We start from the raw sequence: 13,692 nt of genomic DNA, 5'->3' as shown, positions 1-13,692 counted from the left end.
GAAGTGAATCTCACATAGGTTACCTATGAGATTGCTGAAAATCAATATTCATCTCTCTCTCTGATATATAAGGTTACCTATGAATTTCCGCCCCTACATATTATAATAGTTGGAGATAAATAATTTAAGACCACAATATACGGTTTTTGATGTATTAGTGACATTTTCTACGTTGATAAATAGATTAAGTTCACTCGAATTCAACAAGCTGACTTGTACTCTCAATATCATTATTGACAACCCATAAAGACAAAACTACTGCATTACTCAATTTAAACTTGACAAAGAAGGTTAAATTGAATTTCAAGCGGCACTCATAGATGCTGATGGGGCTAGGGAGACCAAAAGGGTTTGAAAATTAGGTTCAGAATGGACAACATAATGCCTATTTAGCATGCCGGACAGCCTTACAAAGAGAGAAATAAATGTATCACTGGATACATTTTTTTTTTTGGGAGGGAGGGGGGGGGTGTAATTTTTGTTTTTTGTTTGAAAAAAATGTTTTAATGTGACGTTAAAGGTGAAATTTGCTTTTGTGTTTTTAGGCATTTCAAAAAATTTAACAAACAGAGCCTTTGTTTTTCTTTGCAGATTATTATTACATTTTTATTCCAAGTTTTCAATCAAAACAACTAGAGAAGAGAAGACTGAAATGCCCACCAAGACAGGCAGAAAAGCTCTCGAGTGTAGAGAGATCCCAAAATTCTGTATAGTGTTTGCAGTCAGTACAAGTGATGAGAGCAAATCCATGGCCGGCTTAAAAAGGTCTTGCTGCTGCTTCCATCAACTTCTTAGCTCTTGTCAGTTTTTCTATCTCCTTGAGAACCTGAAGTTTTTGCAAATAAAAGAGAGGGAGGGGGAGAAAGGCACGGTCAGTCTCATTATCTTGTTTACAAACTGAAGCATGTTCTCATTGTAACTATATTTCTTCACCTCTAAAGTCATGTTTTCCGTGGTAACTGCATCCAGATCATCACAACCTAATTGGGAAGCTACCTCTGCAAAGAATCGGAAGCTGTTACAACCAAAAAGAAAATATTTTTGATTACATGATAACATGAATAAAAATCATGGGGATATACTTTGTAGTGAAACAGTTGCATCAGCTATCGCATATCCACCTCTCATTTCTTCATAAAGAGAAGTTAACTGCGTCAAAACCTGGTTATCATTTCCCAGAGCTGTTAATAATGAAGAGGGCTCACGATCACCAAAAACTACTGGGTTAATTTTAACTGCTGAAAAGTTTGAGAGAATGAGCAGGAAGCCAAAACCTTTGAGTAAGCTTCAGAAGTGAAAATTTCTGAATCACATAATCCAGACTGGTCTTCGATCACCCCCCTTGATATCATGTCCAAGGGTACATCAATCCATATTGAGATTCCATGTCTTAAAAACGCCCTATATATGTCAAAAGCAAGTCAAATAAGTAGGAAACTAATGTTACCGATGATAGATTACACGTGCAAAGGTTACACGTAGTGAATTCAGAAACTAGTGGAAGAAGAAGTATTCCTACAGATTAGTAGAACTCTGAACCGCCCCATCTCCAGCACAAACCACCAAGCGACCCATAGATGATAACTGCTTCAATACTTCAGTCTGCAGCAGCATGGCACTTCTAAGTATAAGCTGGTCTATTATGAGTATTATCAACCAATGCAAATTGAATACTTCCAAGTATAAACTGGTCGGCCTTTAGAAGTAGATTGATCGTTGCGGGTCTTTCATTTGTTGAACTGTGTTCTAAGTGGAATGGTCCTAGAACACAACTGATGTTACCAGTCCTAATTTGCAACAGAGCTTCAACATAAAGTAACAGAAAACAACTTAAAATAGGTTAAACTTTCAAGCAAACACCTCAGACTCACGAAATCCCTTTTCATCACTCTCCTTAAAAGATTTGGCAGCAGATTGATCGTTGCGGTTCTTTCATTTGTTGAACTGTGTTCTAAGTGGAATGGTCCTAGAACACAACTGATGTTACCAGTCCTAATTTGCAACAGAGCTTCAACATAAAGTAACAGAAAACAACTTAAAATAGGTTAAACTTTCAAGCAAACACCTCAGACTCACGAAATCCCTTTTCATCACTCTCCTTAAAAGATTTGGCAGCAGATTCACCTCCGGCAGCTTCCTCGACCAAACTATCACTGGATGTAGAACAACCGAAAACACAAGTTTAGCGATAGAATTTACTTGATCTTCCAGTGATTTTTCAATTTACACCACATGGATACCTGTCGAAGTAATAATACCGTAATGCATCTGCTAGAAGTTTCCCCAAACTGGTCTTTATAGAGCTTTTCATCCCTTAACACCAAAGCAATCATCACACCACACATATAAGTACATATACCATAATCACCATAAGATTAAAGACTGCAAAATCATCGCTAAGTATTGAGTGATTCATACCCACAAGAAATATGGAAGTTCCTTTCAATTCAGGGGACATATCCATTGCTTTCTTCTGGATTAAAACTGAACAGTTAAAATGAGGACTTCAAACCACAAGAAATTAATTGGAGTAATATATCTTCTCACCCCCATGGTCGTCATAGAAAAAAGGAAATTAATATAGAAAAGAAAAGTCGCAGTTTTGGCTTCCTTACTTCAGAAGCACTTTCTTCTCTTCGACTCATTTTGTTCTAAGAGAACGAAATGCATAAAAGATTGGGGTAGAAGGGAATTACATCTCACCTTCACTGCAAGAAAGGGATCAACCACAGCATCCTTCGTCGTTGAATCTTTAAATTGGATAAAAAGAAGAAAAAGAAAAAAGTAAACATAACAAAGTAGTTAGAACTTGCGAGTTTGCTACTTGACAACCCTTTTACATTGAAAATAAAACAGAAGATTAAAACCTCACCACCCAATTCAATTATATAGAAATGGCTACTCATGATTAAAACTTCATCAAATTGCTACCTCTTTGATGAATCAAGTCGCTAAATCCCTTTGCTGGGAGCATAATTGAATCATCAATCATGTGAAGTATGGAAATGGATACCCATAATTGAATAATGCACTTATGATTACTTATGAGGAAATTGGCACACATTAGAACCACAACATACATGGCTCAGCAATGTGAAACCCAATATCAAACAATTGACGTGCATTTCAGAATGATACGAATATCCAGCACGTATACTTACAAATATCAAAAATAAAATAAAATAATATCCAATCAAGCTAAGAAAAACTTAAAACAATTCAAGATATTTGATAACTGAAAACACAAAGGTTGAAAAAACTGAAACAACCCAATACGGGAAGAAACAGGAAACATAAATTGACATCCTCAATTCAACGAAACAATTACAATATTATCCAAAAAGAGAGAAAAGATTCAGAAATAAGAACGGGGGTTCTGCAAACGACTCACTGAGAAAGCTATCATTGGCCACGGAGCAAGTCGCGGAGAGAGGCTTTGGGGAGGGATTGTGAGACACTGAGGTCGCTGTAGAGACGAGTTTGTGTCTATTGCAAGTGGATAACGAGTGTGGGAACTGGGCGAGGCTGATGGAACTCCAAGGAACCGCTTGAAAAGGGAGCGACGGGCTGCAAAATCGGAGGCCATTGCAGGACGAGTGGAAGGTCGTGAGCTCCATGGAGGGTTGTACGTAGTTGCTCTCTGTTGGTATTTACCCAATTGACTCGGTTTTATGTTAGACACGAGTGCTTTAACTGTATAAACTGTTATAACTTATTTTATTTTTTTCCCTTGCCTTCTTTTCTGTACAAACAAATCAAAATTCACTTTGATTAGAAACAAAATTATATCATTAAATTTGATGAAATTGTGTCCAGAGAATTAATAGAGGTGCGATGGTTGATCATTATGGCATATACTTTATCCAACAAATGCATGGTCCATCACGAAGACACCTCCTCTTGACTGAATACTGATAGAGACATTCACAACAGACCAATATTCTTCACTCACATAACTCAACTCTTTAACTACCACTTAAAGCCACAAGAAAAATGAAAAAAATAAAAATAAAAATGCCATGTTTTTCCATTATCATATTCCATCATAGCTAGTCTCCCAAAATCAATAAACTTAATTAAAGAGAGACGGATATTTCCTACCTTTTTCAATAATGTCCCTGGTCACAAGGCCTGTTTATACATTAATGACCATATATAATCAAAAACAAATTTTCCTAAACTTTCCACATACCCTTATTGAGAATAAATCAAGTGAAATACTACTTCATGACTTGGCATTCAATGGTAATAAAAAAAGAAAAGAAAGTGGAATTCATCTTTAATGAGCCAATTATTCAAGGTTCAAATGTAGGAACTTTAGATGTAAAGTCATGTGTAGCCTGATAAATTAATCGAGACAATAAATTCCTATAAGGATCGTTTTCTCTCTTTTCCATCAAATAAGCAATGCATCTCGTAATCTCAGACTTGACTTCTAAATATAATTCATGAGATTTGTCCCTGTCTCTTAATTCCTGCATCCTCTCTTCAAAACAGAATTAAAGATTAAGATTAATCAAGTTAGGACGGACTTACAAAAATTATCCTAAAAATTTAAGCCAATAAAAAATAGTTGACTTATTTAAATTATATTCTAAAAAGCTCAAACATCCGATGATTGTTGCTCAAGTGGAAGGATAGTTTACCATTGTTCTAAGAGTAAAAAAGGACACAATTAATGGACTCGAAGAAGGGGGTTAAGAAGAGTACCTACAGCAACTAATGTGGCTTATAGCCTCTACTATCAATGGTGGTGTTACATTGGGGCTTGGTCCCCCAAGCCATCATATATTTCCTAAAAATAATTTAAAAAATCAAAATTTTACTCTTAAATTATTTATTTTTTTAGTTCCCCCCCTCCCCTCCCCTCCCCTCCCAATTTTTTTTCTTTCAATTTTACCCCTTAAATTCCAAATGCTAGCTCCGCCCCTATCTAATATATAATATATCTCGTTTTATACTAGGGACATGGTCTAGTGATTTATAAGAACATATGTTTCAAGTTTTCCAATGGGATGATATCATATTAGTGCAAGTTCGACCAACATTCCACGGGTAGAGAAGAGAAAGAAATCAATGATTTTTTTTTTTTTTTTAATATAAATAAAGGAACACTTATATAAAAAAACTAAGGCGTCTGAGCGTCTCTATGTACATCGACAATAAACAAAAGAAAGCACCTAACAAAAAGAAAAACCCACAAAGCAACAAAAATCCACGAAACACCCAAAACCCACACGAAGCGTTCAACGCTAACAAACTTGAGCCTTCCCTCTCCGGCCCCCACCTAGATGACACACCTTCATGAAGAAAGAACTCGATGATTGTTATTAGAAATTATTCTTTTTAGGCTGCTTCTAGCCACCTTGGTGAATTGGGCACTTATGATGAACATCCAACAATATTTGAATTCAAATTTTCCAATCTAGGAGATATCTAGAGTGTATCGGATGAGAGGGGCAATCGTATTTTAAATTTAAAGAAAAGAAAAAAAAAAAAAAAAAAAGAACCCTTCAATTTTGAAATATCTTGTTCTAGGCTAACAGGAAAGATTACTAAATACTAGCTTCACAGACATTCAAAGATATTGATCATCCAATGGCCATACCTTCTGTTTCAATGGGTTTCCCGAAGTAAAAATAAAACCGACCAGGAAATTTTGGTAGAATTCCTGGAAGGTGTAGATCTTGGTTTGCCACCTCCCCATTCGCATCAGTCCTATAATACAAGATCATGGTAATATTAAAAGAGAGAACAGGCAAGGCAATTGCAAGCAAAAAAAAAAAATTGAGAATACAGATTAATGAAACAAAAAGATATATTAATGGAAGCCAACAAACACAAGAGGCCGACTTAAGATACCTTAGCTTTACAGCCCCGTTTGTTGTTCTTTCTATTTCACCCTTAAAGTAAGGAATCTTCATTAGGTCATCATAATCAAAAACCACCTATCAATTTTAACATGAAACCAGTTATTCATTAGAGAGTCAAATCCAATGACAAAAGTGTGAATCTGAAAAAAAGCAAATACCAGTAAAGTACATATATATGTCCAGTTTAAACTATTCTTCAAAGCAACTAGCACGTCCTACCCTTCAATTCTCAAAACAACATTCCAGTCTGCTAAAGTCCAACACCAGTTCAGACACATGAAAATGTTCACCTTAAATTATATTACAAGTTATGGCAAGGAGCCCTTTTGTTACAGCAGTTCCACTTATGGTTCTAGCGCTAGTCATGCACATAACACAAACTAAAATCATAAAACTAGGATAAGTCTACATATGGAAATTATGGTAAAGTAACAAGCATATGAATATAGATCCAGGTACGGTTCAATGTTTAAATTTTGGACAAGTTGGAAGGATGAAGGTTCCAGGTGATGACAGCTTTATGCAAGATGCATTCAACTAGCAGACTATAAACCACACTTCTGGGCTGGATACATATATTCATATATGTATAGATCGATGTAACTAATAATTGACAAAAAGAAAAAGAGCTGGTACAATTCAGAGATTTTGGCTTACTTCGCCCATATCATCTTCTCCAACAGCACCAAAAGGGATGATTTTGGCTCCGAATCTTGCTGCCATTCTGACAAATTCAGCTTGTTCTGGCCAGAATAACTTGTATTCTTCACCCTAGAAAGTACGAGGAGCCAAGGACTTCAAAACTACTTACAAATGTATAATAGTTTTTGTGGCCACGAAATACACACACAAGCAAACGTACGTACGAATACTGCATACAAAGAAACCGTGTCTATACACTTCAAAGCAAATAAACGCATAAATGACGACATTATGCATTATTATGAGATCATCTAGCAGTTCACCTTAAAGGAAAAATTTTAAAGGTGAGAGAGGGATTAATTAATTTGTAGTAAACATTTTTGTGATTTAACTATAAGATATATGTTTGTGATTGTGGATGCAAAAATTGTTATTTTTTATTTATTTATTTTGTTGGGCGGGGGAGGTCATATATATACATGGAGTAGATCAAGTTAAAATGTAACCTTCCGATGAAGTGCCTCACGGATGCCTCCTGGATACAGCAAGGCATGAGAGTTTGAAGACATAAGCTTGTAGAAGTTGGTTGCTGAGACAGGAAGTGCACCCATTAGTCTGTACGAGTCATATTTTGATAAATCTGGATAGGCTCCTTGTTTATCTCTCACAAACATTGATGGATGTGCCATCCCCCGCACAAGGATATTTCTTTCCAAAAAGATTTTTGTAACCAAGGGAATCAATTTAAGTCCCAGTAACATGTGATTGCCAACTAGCAAGACTGGACCCTCTGAAGGTATTCCAGCAAGGCCCCTCACAATCTTTCCATCCTCTAAAGTTGAGATCATCACAGGGCCACTAACAACATTAATCCATCTGGGAACATCAAAATGTGACATTAATGCCCAAAATGTAGGACGCACGTACACTCACAACGCACAAGATTGAACATCAAATTGTGACATTAATTACTCACTTTCTTTATTTTTTTTCTTAATGTAGGATGCAACATTCACACATGCACGTACCGACAAGAAAACCGACGCACCGCATACGTACCATATATAAGAGATGGATGTACCGGTCAGGTACGTACCTAGGAGGCTAGGATCTTAAACATGTTTTATCAAAGAAAGTATGTAGTTGTATGTTTCTAACAAAATATGACCTACTTGTTTTCATCGTATACTTTTTCGAACTCAGTAGGAGTTGGTTGCATGTAATCTGAGACATAGTCGATGTGCTTTCCGCGACGATAGAAACCAGCAGCCTTGATGATAGTTACCAAATCAATACCATCTTCCTGCCATACATGGGTAGAACTTCCATACGTATCAGAAACAAAACAAAACAAAATGCAAACAGAAAGGGGGAAGGGGCGGTGAGGGGGAGAAAGAGATCCTACCAAAAAGATGAAGTGACCACTGTTATTGAACTTGCGAATCTCACATTCTGACAGTTCAAAAAATAGTCTTTTTCCTTCTTCTTGACTAGGTAGCAACTGATCTTTTCCACTAAAATAAGAGAGTAAACTTAATTGATTCATTCTTGAAAGAATTACAAGATCAAAACAAGTTAAATATTATGAGGAGATTGGATTTTTAAGTATATTGAATGGGTTGGGTTTTTTGCAAAGCATAAGAACCTGGTAATTATCAATGTTAAGGCTTTCACATTATGGAGGAGTGAATTGGAAACTGCTGAAGCTGATTTAAGCATTTGCAGCTTCCATCGAAGTGTTTCTCTCGGTATGATATCAGCCAAAATCTGAGAATTCAATTATCAACATCTTTAACAAAAATCAATTTATATATCAACGTGAGAAAGAATATGAACTCCAACAGAAGTCCGATCCATTGCATTAATTGAGATGACTCACATGGGGGCACATGTAAATGCAAAGCATTATAAAACTTAATTGCTGATAAAAGAATCTTTGACATATTCAAATAATTCAATTGCAGAATTCTTTTTTTCAGTCCAGTGTCGTCCACACTGCTATTTTTTTTTTTTGTATAAAAACCTTTTAAATTGTTATAAAATTTTACTGATACATGCAGGAGAAAAATTGAAATTATTTTTTGTATGATAAATAGGTGCACTATTTTTGCTTCAACATACGTAAAAGAATAACCCATTTTTGTTTTACTAATTCGAACCAAATTAAATTTAAAAAAATGTTTATCTATATTGTTTATAGGTGTTAGAATATACGGAAACATTATATATTTTTCTTATATTTCCTATTTGGTTGATATTAAAATATTCTATTTTTTCGAGTTAATTATATTAAAATATTGAGATTGTAATCATGATTTGATTACCATACTTGTATTTACTTTAAACCCTATAAATATGGATATTCTTATTGTAGACAAACAAGTTAATTAATGAACACAATCTAGCCCTATGAGTTATTCACAATGGTGAATGTAGGTGTCTAACATCAAACCACCATTAAATTCTCGTCTCTCTTACTTCAGCTTTTATTCTTGTATTTTATATTGATCTCTACACAAATTAATCTCGACAATAAGTCTATACGTACGGACGGTTTAGATCTATATATAAGCAATTAATTTGAACAATGTATATAAAAATGGTGAGCCTAGCTCATCAATATTGCTTGTCGATCGAGTACTGATCATGTGAACCCGGCCATACGGAGAGATAAGATGAAATTGCAGCAAGATCCTGTGATAGCTCTCCAAGTTTTTGTTGAAAAGGAAGTCCCTTAACCACAGTCTTTATCATCATCCTCAAAGGATCACCTAAATGGACATTGTAGGTACAAATTGCTGGTGTCAAGTGAGAATATATATATACACACTTAATTATTTTTGGGAAACGACGTACAAGAACAAGGAAATTAAAGCAAACCTAAATGGACATTCATCGAGCTCAACATGTGAGGGAGCTTGTCTGGCATAATATCCAGTAATGGTATTAGCGGTTGCAGATGAGACCGGCTAAAAGACGTAGCTGCAAACAAAACAGTAGGTACCAATTAGGCGCGGAACTGAACACTAAGTATAAAAGAGACCGACAAACTTGTTAATTACCTGGGTTAGCCAAGATTAGCACTAGATCAATATCAGGATTAAGGGCTGCCACGGCCAAAGAAAGGCATCCTCCGAAAGATTCTCCAACAAGATATATGGGTCTATTTGGTGAACGATAGTTCTCTGACCTAACTGTTCTTTCTACTATTTTCACCATTTCTGAAACATATTACATATATGCAAGAAAGTTCATAAATACTAAGTAATTAATTAATTAATCAGATTCATGCATGCATGTAAGTTGTACGTAACCAAAATGTAGTAAATAGAGAGAGAGAGAGAGAGAGAGAGAGAGAGAGGACCTGTAAAAGGTGTTCGATCTACAACTGGAATGTGCAAGCACCACACCTCAAAAATCCTTCATTCAAGGGGAAAAAAGAAAATCATAAATCAGGCAACATTAGATATATATATATACTATTAGCTAGCTAACAGGTATTGTTTTTGGACAATATATAGCTAGTGGAGAATTGAATGGATGACAAGTTGCTTTTAAATTGTCCATGACTTGAATTATATGCAACAAACTCAAAGGGAGGAAAACAAAATGACACTACTACTCAATATTGTTGAGAGAAATGAAATTTGAGTGAATATTTACTTTCCAAGTCTCTGATGTTGCTTAATAAGTCCAAGTCCATCGCCAGTTATCCCTGTAAAGTTCAAAGTAAAAATAACATTTAATGAGTGCTATCTCATATAGAAGAAAAATATAATAACAATGATAAAAAGGCTTAATGAAATATCTAAATGGGAAGAGCTCTTGGGTCTTATGTAGACTTTTTTATAATTTAGAAAACAAATTATTAAAGATCTTAATCCACTTAAAGTAATCAAAATTCATTAATAAGTGACAGTGTCTATATACAAGTTTCTGTCAAATCGAAATTTCTGTAATAGAGTCAATTTTTCCGACAAACTTTCTACGAAATTTGATGATATGAGAGCATTAATTCAACCATGATTTTTTAAGATAAAATTCATTGATATAAGTCCAAACCCCAAGATTTCAGCAATTGAACCTCAAATTTATAGGACAATGTCAATTTATGGGCTAGTTTGTAGGAAAGGTGTCCATTTTCAAAAGGAAAAGCTTGGTGCACAAATACAAAAATAGGAAAAGGACAGAAGAGGAGAAAATGGACTTCTTTTTTTTTACCGAAAAAGAAAATCATTTCCTGGAAAATGTTTCACGGTAAAATAAAATCACAGAAATGATCAGAGTAATATTTATTTGAATAATAGTAAGAAGTTATAAAAAAATGAAAAAAAAATTTGTTTTGTAGTGAATTTTTTTATTTGAATAGTAATAAAAAATTATTGATGTGATGTAAAAAGTAAAAGAAAATTAGAATGTTTTTTATTTAATATTTTTGGGAGAAGTGAAATGGCCCAAATGGGAATTGAAAATTTGCCCTTTGTCACCAAACAGGTTCTAATCTTCGAATGATGTCCGAAATGATAAACCGGCCTATCACTGAAATGAGGTAACGAAAGATTGGTGTATGAGGGTAACCAGGCAAAAAGAGGAGCAGAGGAGAGTTCGTCATCGGAGGGCCGCACTCCAAGGGGGTGAACCACCGAGGCGGACCGCCATCCAATTTGCTGAGCAACTCCTTCGACCGCTCGAAGTAATCCCTCCAGCTCCCACGCTCCATCGCCGGATCCTCAGACATTGTTGCCGTTACCGGCTCAGCTTCTTCACGCTTCTCTAGCCTTCCACTCCCCGAGAAACAACTCGTCTTCTTCGTCGCTGTATTTGGCGGTTGTTCTGTGGAAATGGCGAATCGCCGAGGCAATTGCGAAAACGAAATCTGCTTGGGTTTGGACTTTCTGACGGATGACGATGTCGCATCTAGGCAGAAAACCAGAGATAAATTGGCGGGAAAAATAGAAGCTCCAGTTGCTGCCATGGATGGTATAGCTAAAAGCTTGCTGCCTCTACCTACCACAGCATAGAGAACTAGCTGGCGGTCCTCGAGATTTAAATCCCAGCAAGACAAGTAAAGAATAATATATATATATATATATAAACAATAAAAAATAATGCTAAATGATATCATTCGCCCAAAAAAAAAAATGCTATATGATATCCCTCTATCTCTAACTATGGATTTTGGAATATTGAAATCAGCTTAGTTATTATTAAAAAGAAAAATGAATAATTTCGGTTATGGGTATTGAAGTTTCACATTTTTTTGAAATAAGGTATTTAAACTTTAAAATGTCTTAATTTAGGGTATTTATTTTTTAAAAAGTCTCAATTAGGGTTTTCGTTAAATCTTATCAAAATTTTAAAATATCTCTGCATTTATTTTTTTTTAAAAAAAAATTATAAATTTTTTCAAAGATTCAGTCATAAGTATTTTTACAAATTCCATTCAATTCTAATACATTTAAACTTCTAATATCTCAATATATTATATATTGTGATGTCACTTATAAAGAATTTAATGCGACCATCATATTCACGCATCACTCATTCTATAAGTGGTATATTATATTATCAATCATGTCCTATTGAATATACACCAACATTTAAAAAAAAAAAAAAATCAATCTCATATGTGATAAACGTGATTAGTTTTTTCTTTTGAAGTGATAAACGTGATTAGTTAATATAATAGGGTTGAATTTAAATTCATAATTTTAAACTTATAATAATATCTCAATATATAATATATTGCATGTGATCTTCATCTCACTAAACTGCGTATCTTCAAAGAAACAAATGGAGAAGGTCGGATGGAAGGGGTGAAAATATATATGCCAACGTAATTATCAGTAATATTCGCATTCGTATAATATGATTATTATTTTTTATTATTCACATCCGAATCGTGTGATTATTATTCGCATTCTTGTGATTATTATTTGTTATCCGCATATAAAGTAATATCATTTTAATTTATTATTTAAATATATATGTAATATTAAATAATATGGTTATTTTTATATGTAAACTTAAATAAATTAAGATTTTATTTATTATATAATTTATGATTATTAATTATAGAAGGTTATTATTTCATAAAGTAACGAGAGTTTGAATTACCCAAATAAAAATCAGAAAAAAAAAAAAAAAAAAAAATACGGGTCCATCACGAAGACACCTCCTCTTGACTGATAGAGACATTGACAACAGACCAATAATCACGTACATAACTCTTTAACTAGCACTTAAAGACACAAGAAAAATGAAAAAAAATAAATAAAAAAAAAAAAATGCCATGTTTTTCCATTATCATATTCCATCATGGTCTCCCAAAATCAATAAATTTATTTTTCAACAACGACCCTGGTAATTGGTATGTTGGTCACCAGGCCTGCTTATTTATAAGTATAAATTATATAATGACCACCCTTATTGAAAATAATTTTAAGAACTACACATATTTTTAAATGCCCACTTTGATGTTGCAGTATTCAGTAAGATCGATTACTATTGGATGATATATATACTTTTATTTATTATTTCATCCAAATATTCGGTAGTGATTTTTATTACCATGTTGGGGAATAAGCATTTAAGAATATGATACAACAATTGCAAAACCCCTCTCGGCCGACCTTAGAGAGTAAATGAAGAAAGAAGAGAGGTGTTTGAAGGGGAGGGAGGCGTGGTGATGCTTCCCTCCTAGTCATTTTAGGGCTATTGAGGTTTTTTGTTTTCCTCCTGGCTTAGATTCAGTGGAGCTTTTGTTCTCCTAGTCTTTATAGGGCTATGGAGCTTTTGTTCTTCTAGTCCTTCTAGGGCTATGGAGCTTTGTATTTTTTCTTATTTTTGGTTTCTTCCGACAGGAAGGCTAACAAGACGTCTCGTAGGGAAGCGCGCGGCCTTTTCGTCCGTATCGCTGGCGAAAGTTTGGCTAAGCTTTTTTTTTCTACATTTACTTTTAAGGCCAAATCTATGTTTTTTCATCGATTCCTGCAAGACACGTGCTATTTCTCTTTCAACGTCGGCTTGTGTTGGGTGCTTTCTATAGTTATTTTTCTATATTTTTTAGAGTAATTTTTGAAAGTCTGTCTATTAAATTTGCAGATTTTATTGAACTTTTTTATGGCTTGTTAGCTAGATCAGACATTTTCTTTGTTATGGGTGCTTTATTGTTAAA

The 13,692-nt window shown here is 34.4% G+C and overlaps 2 protein-coding genes across 2 annotated transcripts; both read right to left on the bottom strand.

Moving 5' to 3' along the window:
- Positions 1–667: 667 nt before the first annotated feature.
- LOC133861102 (probable inactive shikimate kinase like 1, chloroplastic) lies at positions 668–3,739 on the bottom strand. Its single transcript, XM_062296811.1, has 10 exons — positions 3,392–3,739; positions 2,704–2,750; positions 2,419–2,473; positions 2,241–2,313; positions 2,066–2,153; positions 1,520–1,602; positions 1,275–1,401; positions 1,083–1,161; positions 934–998; positions 668–826 (listed from the first exon to the last, which is right to left on the bottom strand). Exons 1-10 carry the CDS (start codon positions 3,615–3,617, stop codon positions 758–760), a joined length of 912 nt encoding a protein of 303 aa, XP_062152795.1. The 5' UTR covers positions 3,618–3,739; the 3' UTR covers positions 668–757.
- Positions 3,740–4,295: 556 nt separating this feature from the next.
- On the bottom strand, positions 4,296–11,490 carry LOC133861587 (phytyl ester synthase 2, chloroplastic-like). Its single transcript, XM_062297379.1, has 14 exons — positions 11,094–11,490; positions 10,179–10,230; positions 9,880–9,935; positions 9,578–9,736; positions 9,396–9,497; positions 9,180–9,286; positions 8,161–8,282; positions 7,921–8,029; positions 7,688–7,818; positions 7,022–7,391; positions 6,531–6,644; positions 5,863–5,948; positions 5,609–5,718; positions 4,296–4,486 (listed from the first exon to the last, which is right to left on the bottom strand). Exons 1-14 carry the CDS (start codon positions 11,488–11,490, stop codon positions 4,296–4,298), a joined length of 2,106 nt encoding a protein of 701 aa, XP_062153363.1.
- Positions 11,491–13,692: the final 2,202 nt, after the last annotated feature.

This window comes from Alnus glutinosa, chromosome 2 (assembly GCF_958979055.1).
Source record: "Alnus glutinosa chromosome 2, dhAlnGlut1.1, whole genome shotgun sequence".
NCBI classification, from domain to species: domain Eukaryota; kingdom Viridiplantae; phylum Streptophyta; class Magnoliopsida; order Fagales; family Betulaceae; genus Alnus; species Alnus glutinosa.
Note: the sequence above shows the minus strand (reverse complement) of the source record. Positions and strands in the feature narration are given on the sequence as shown.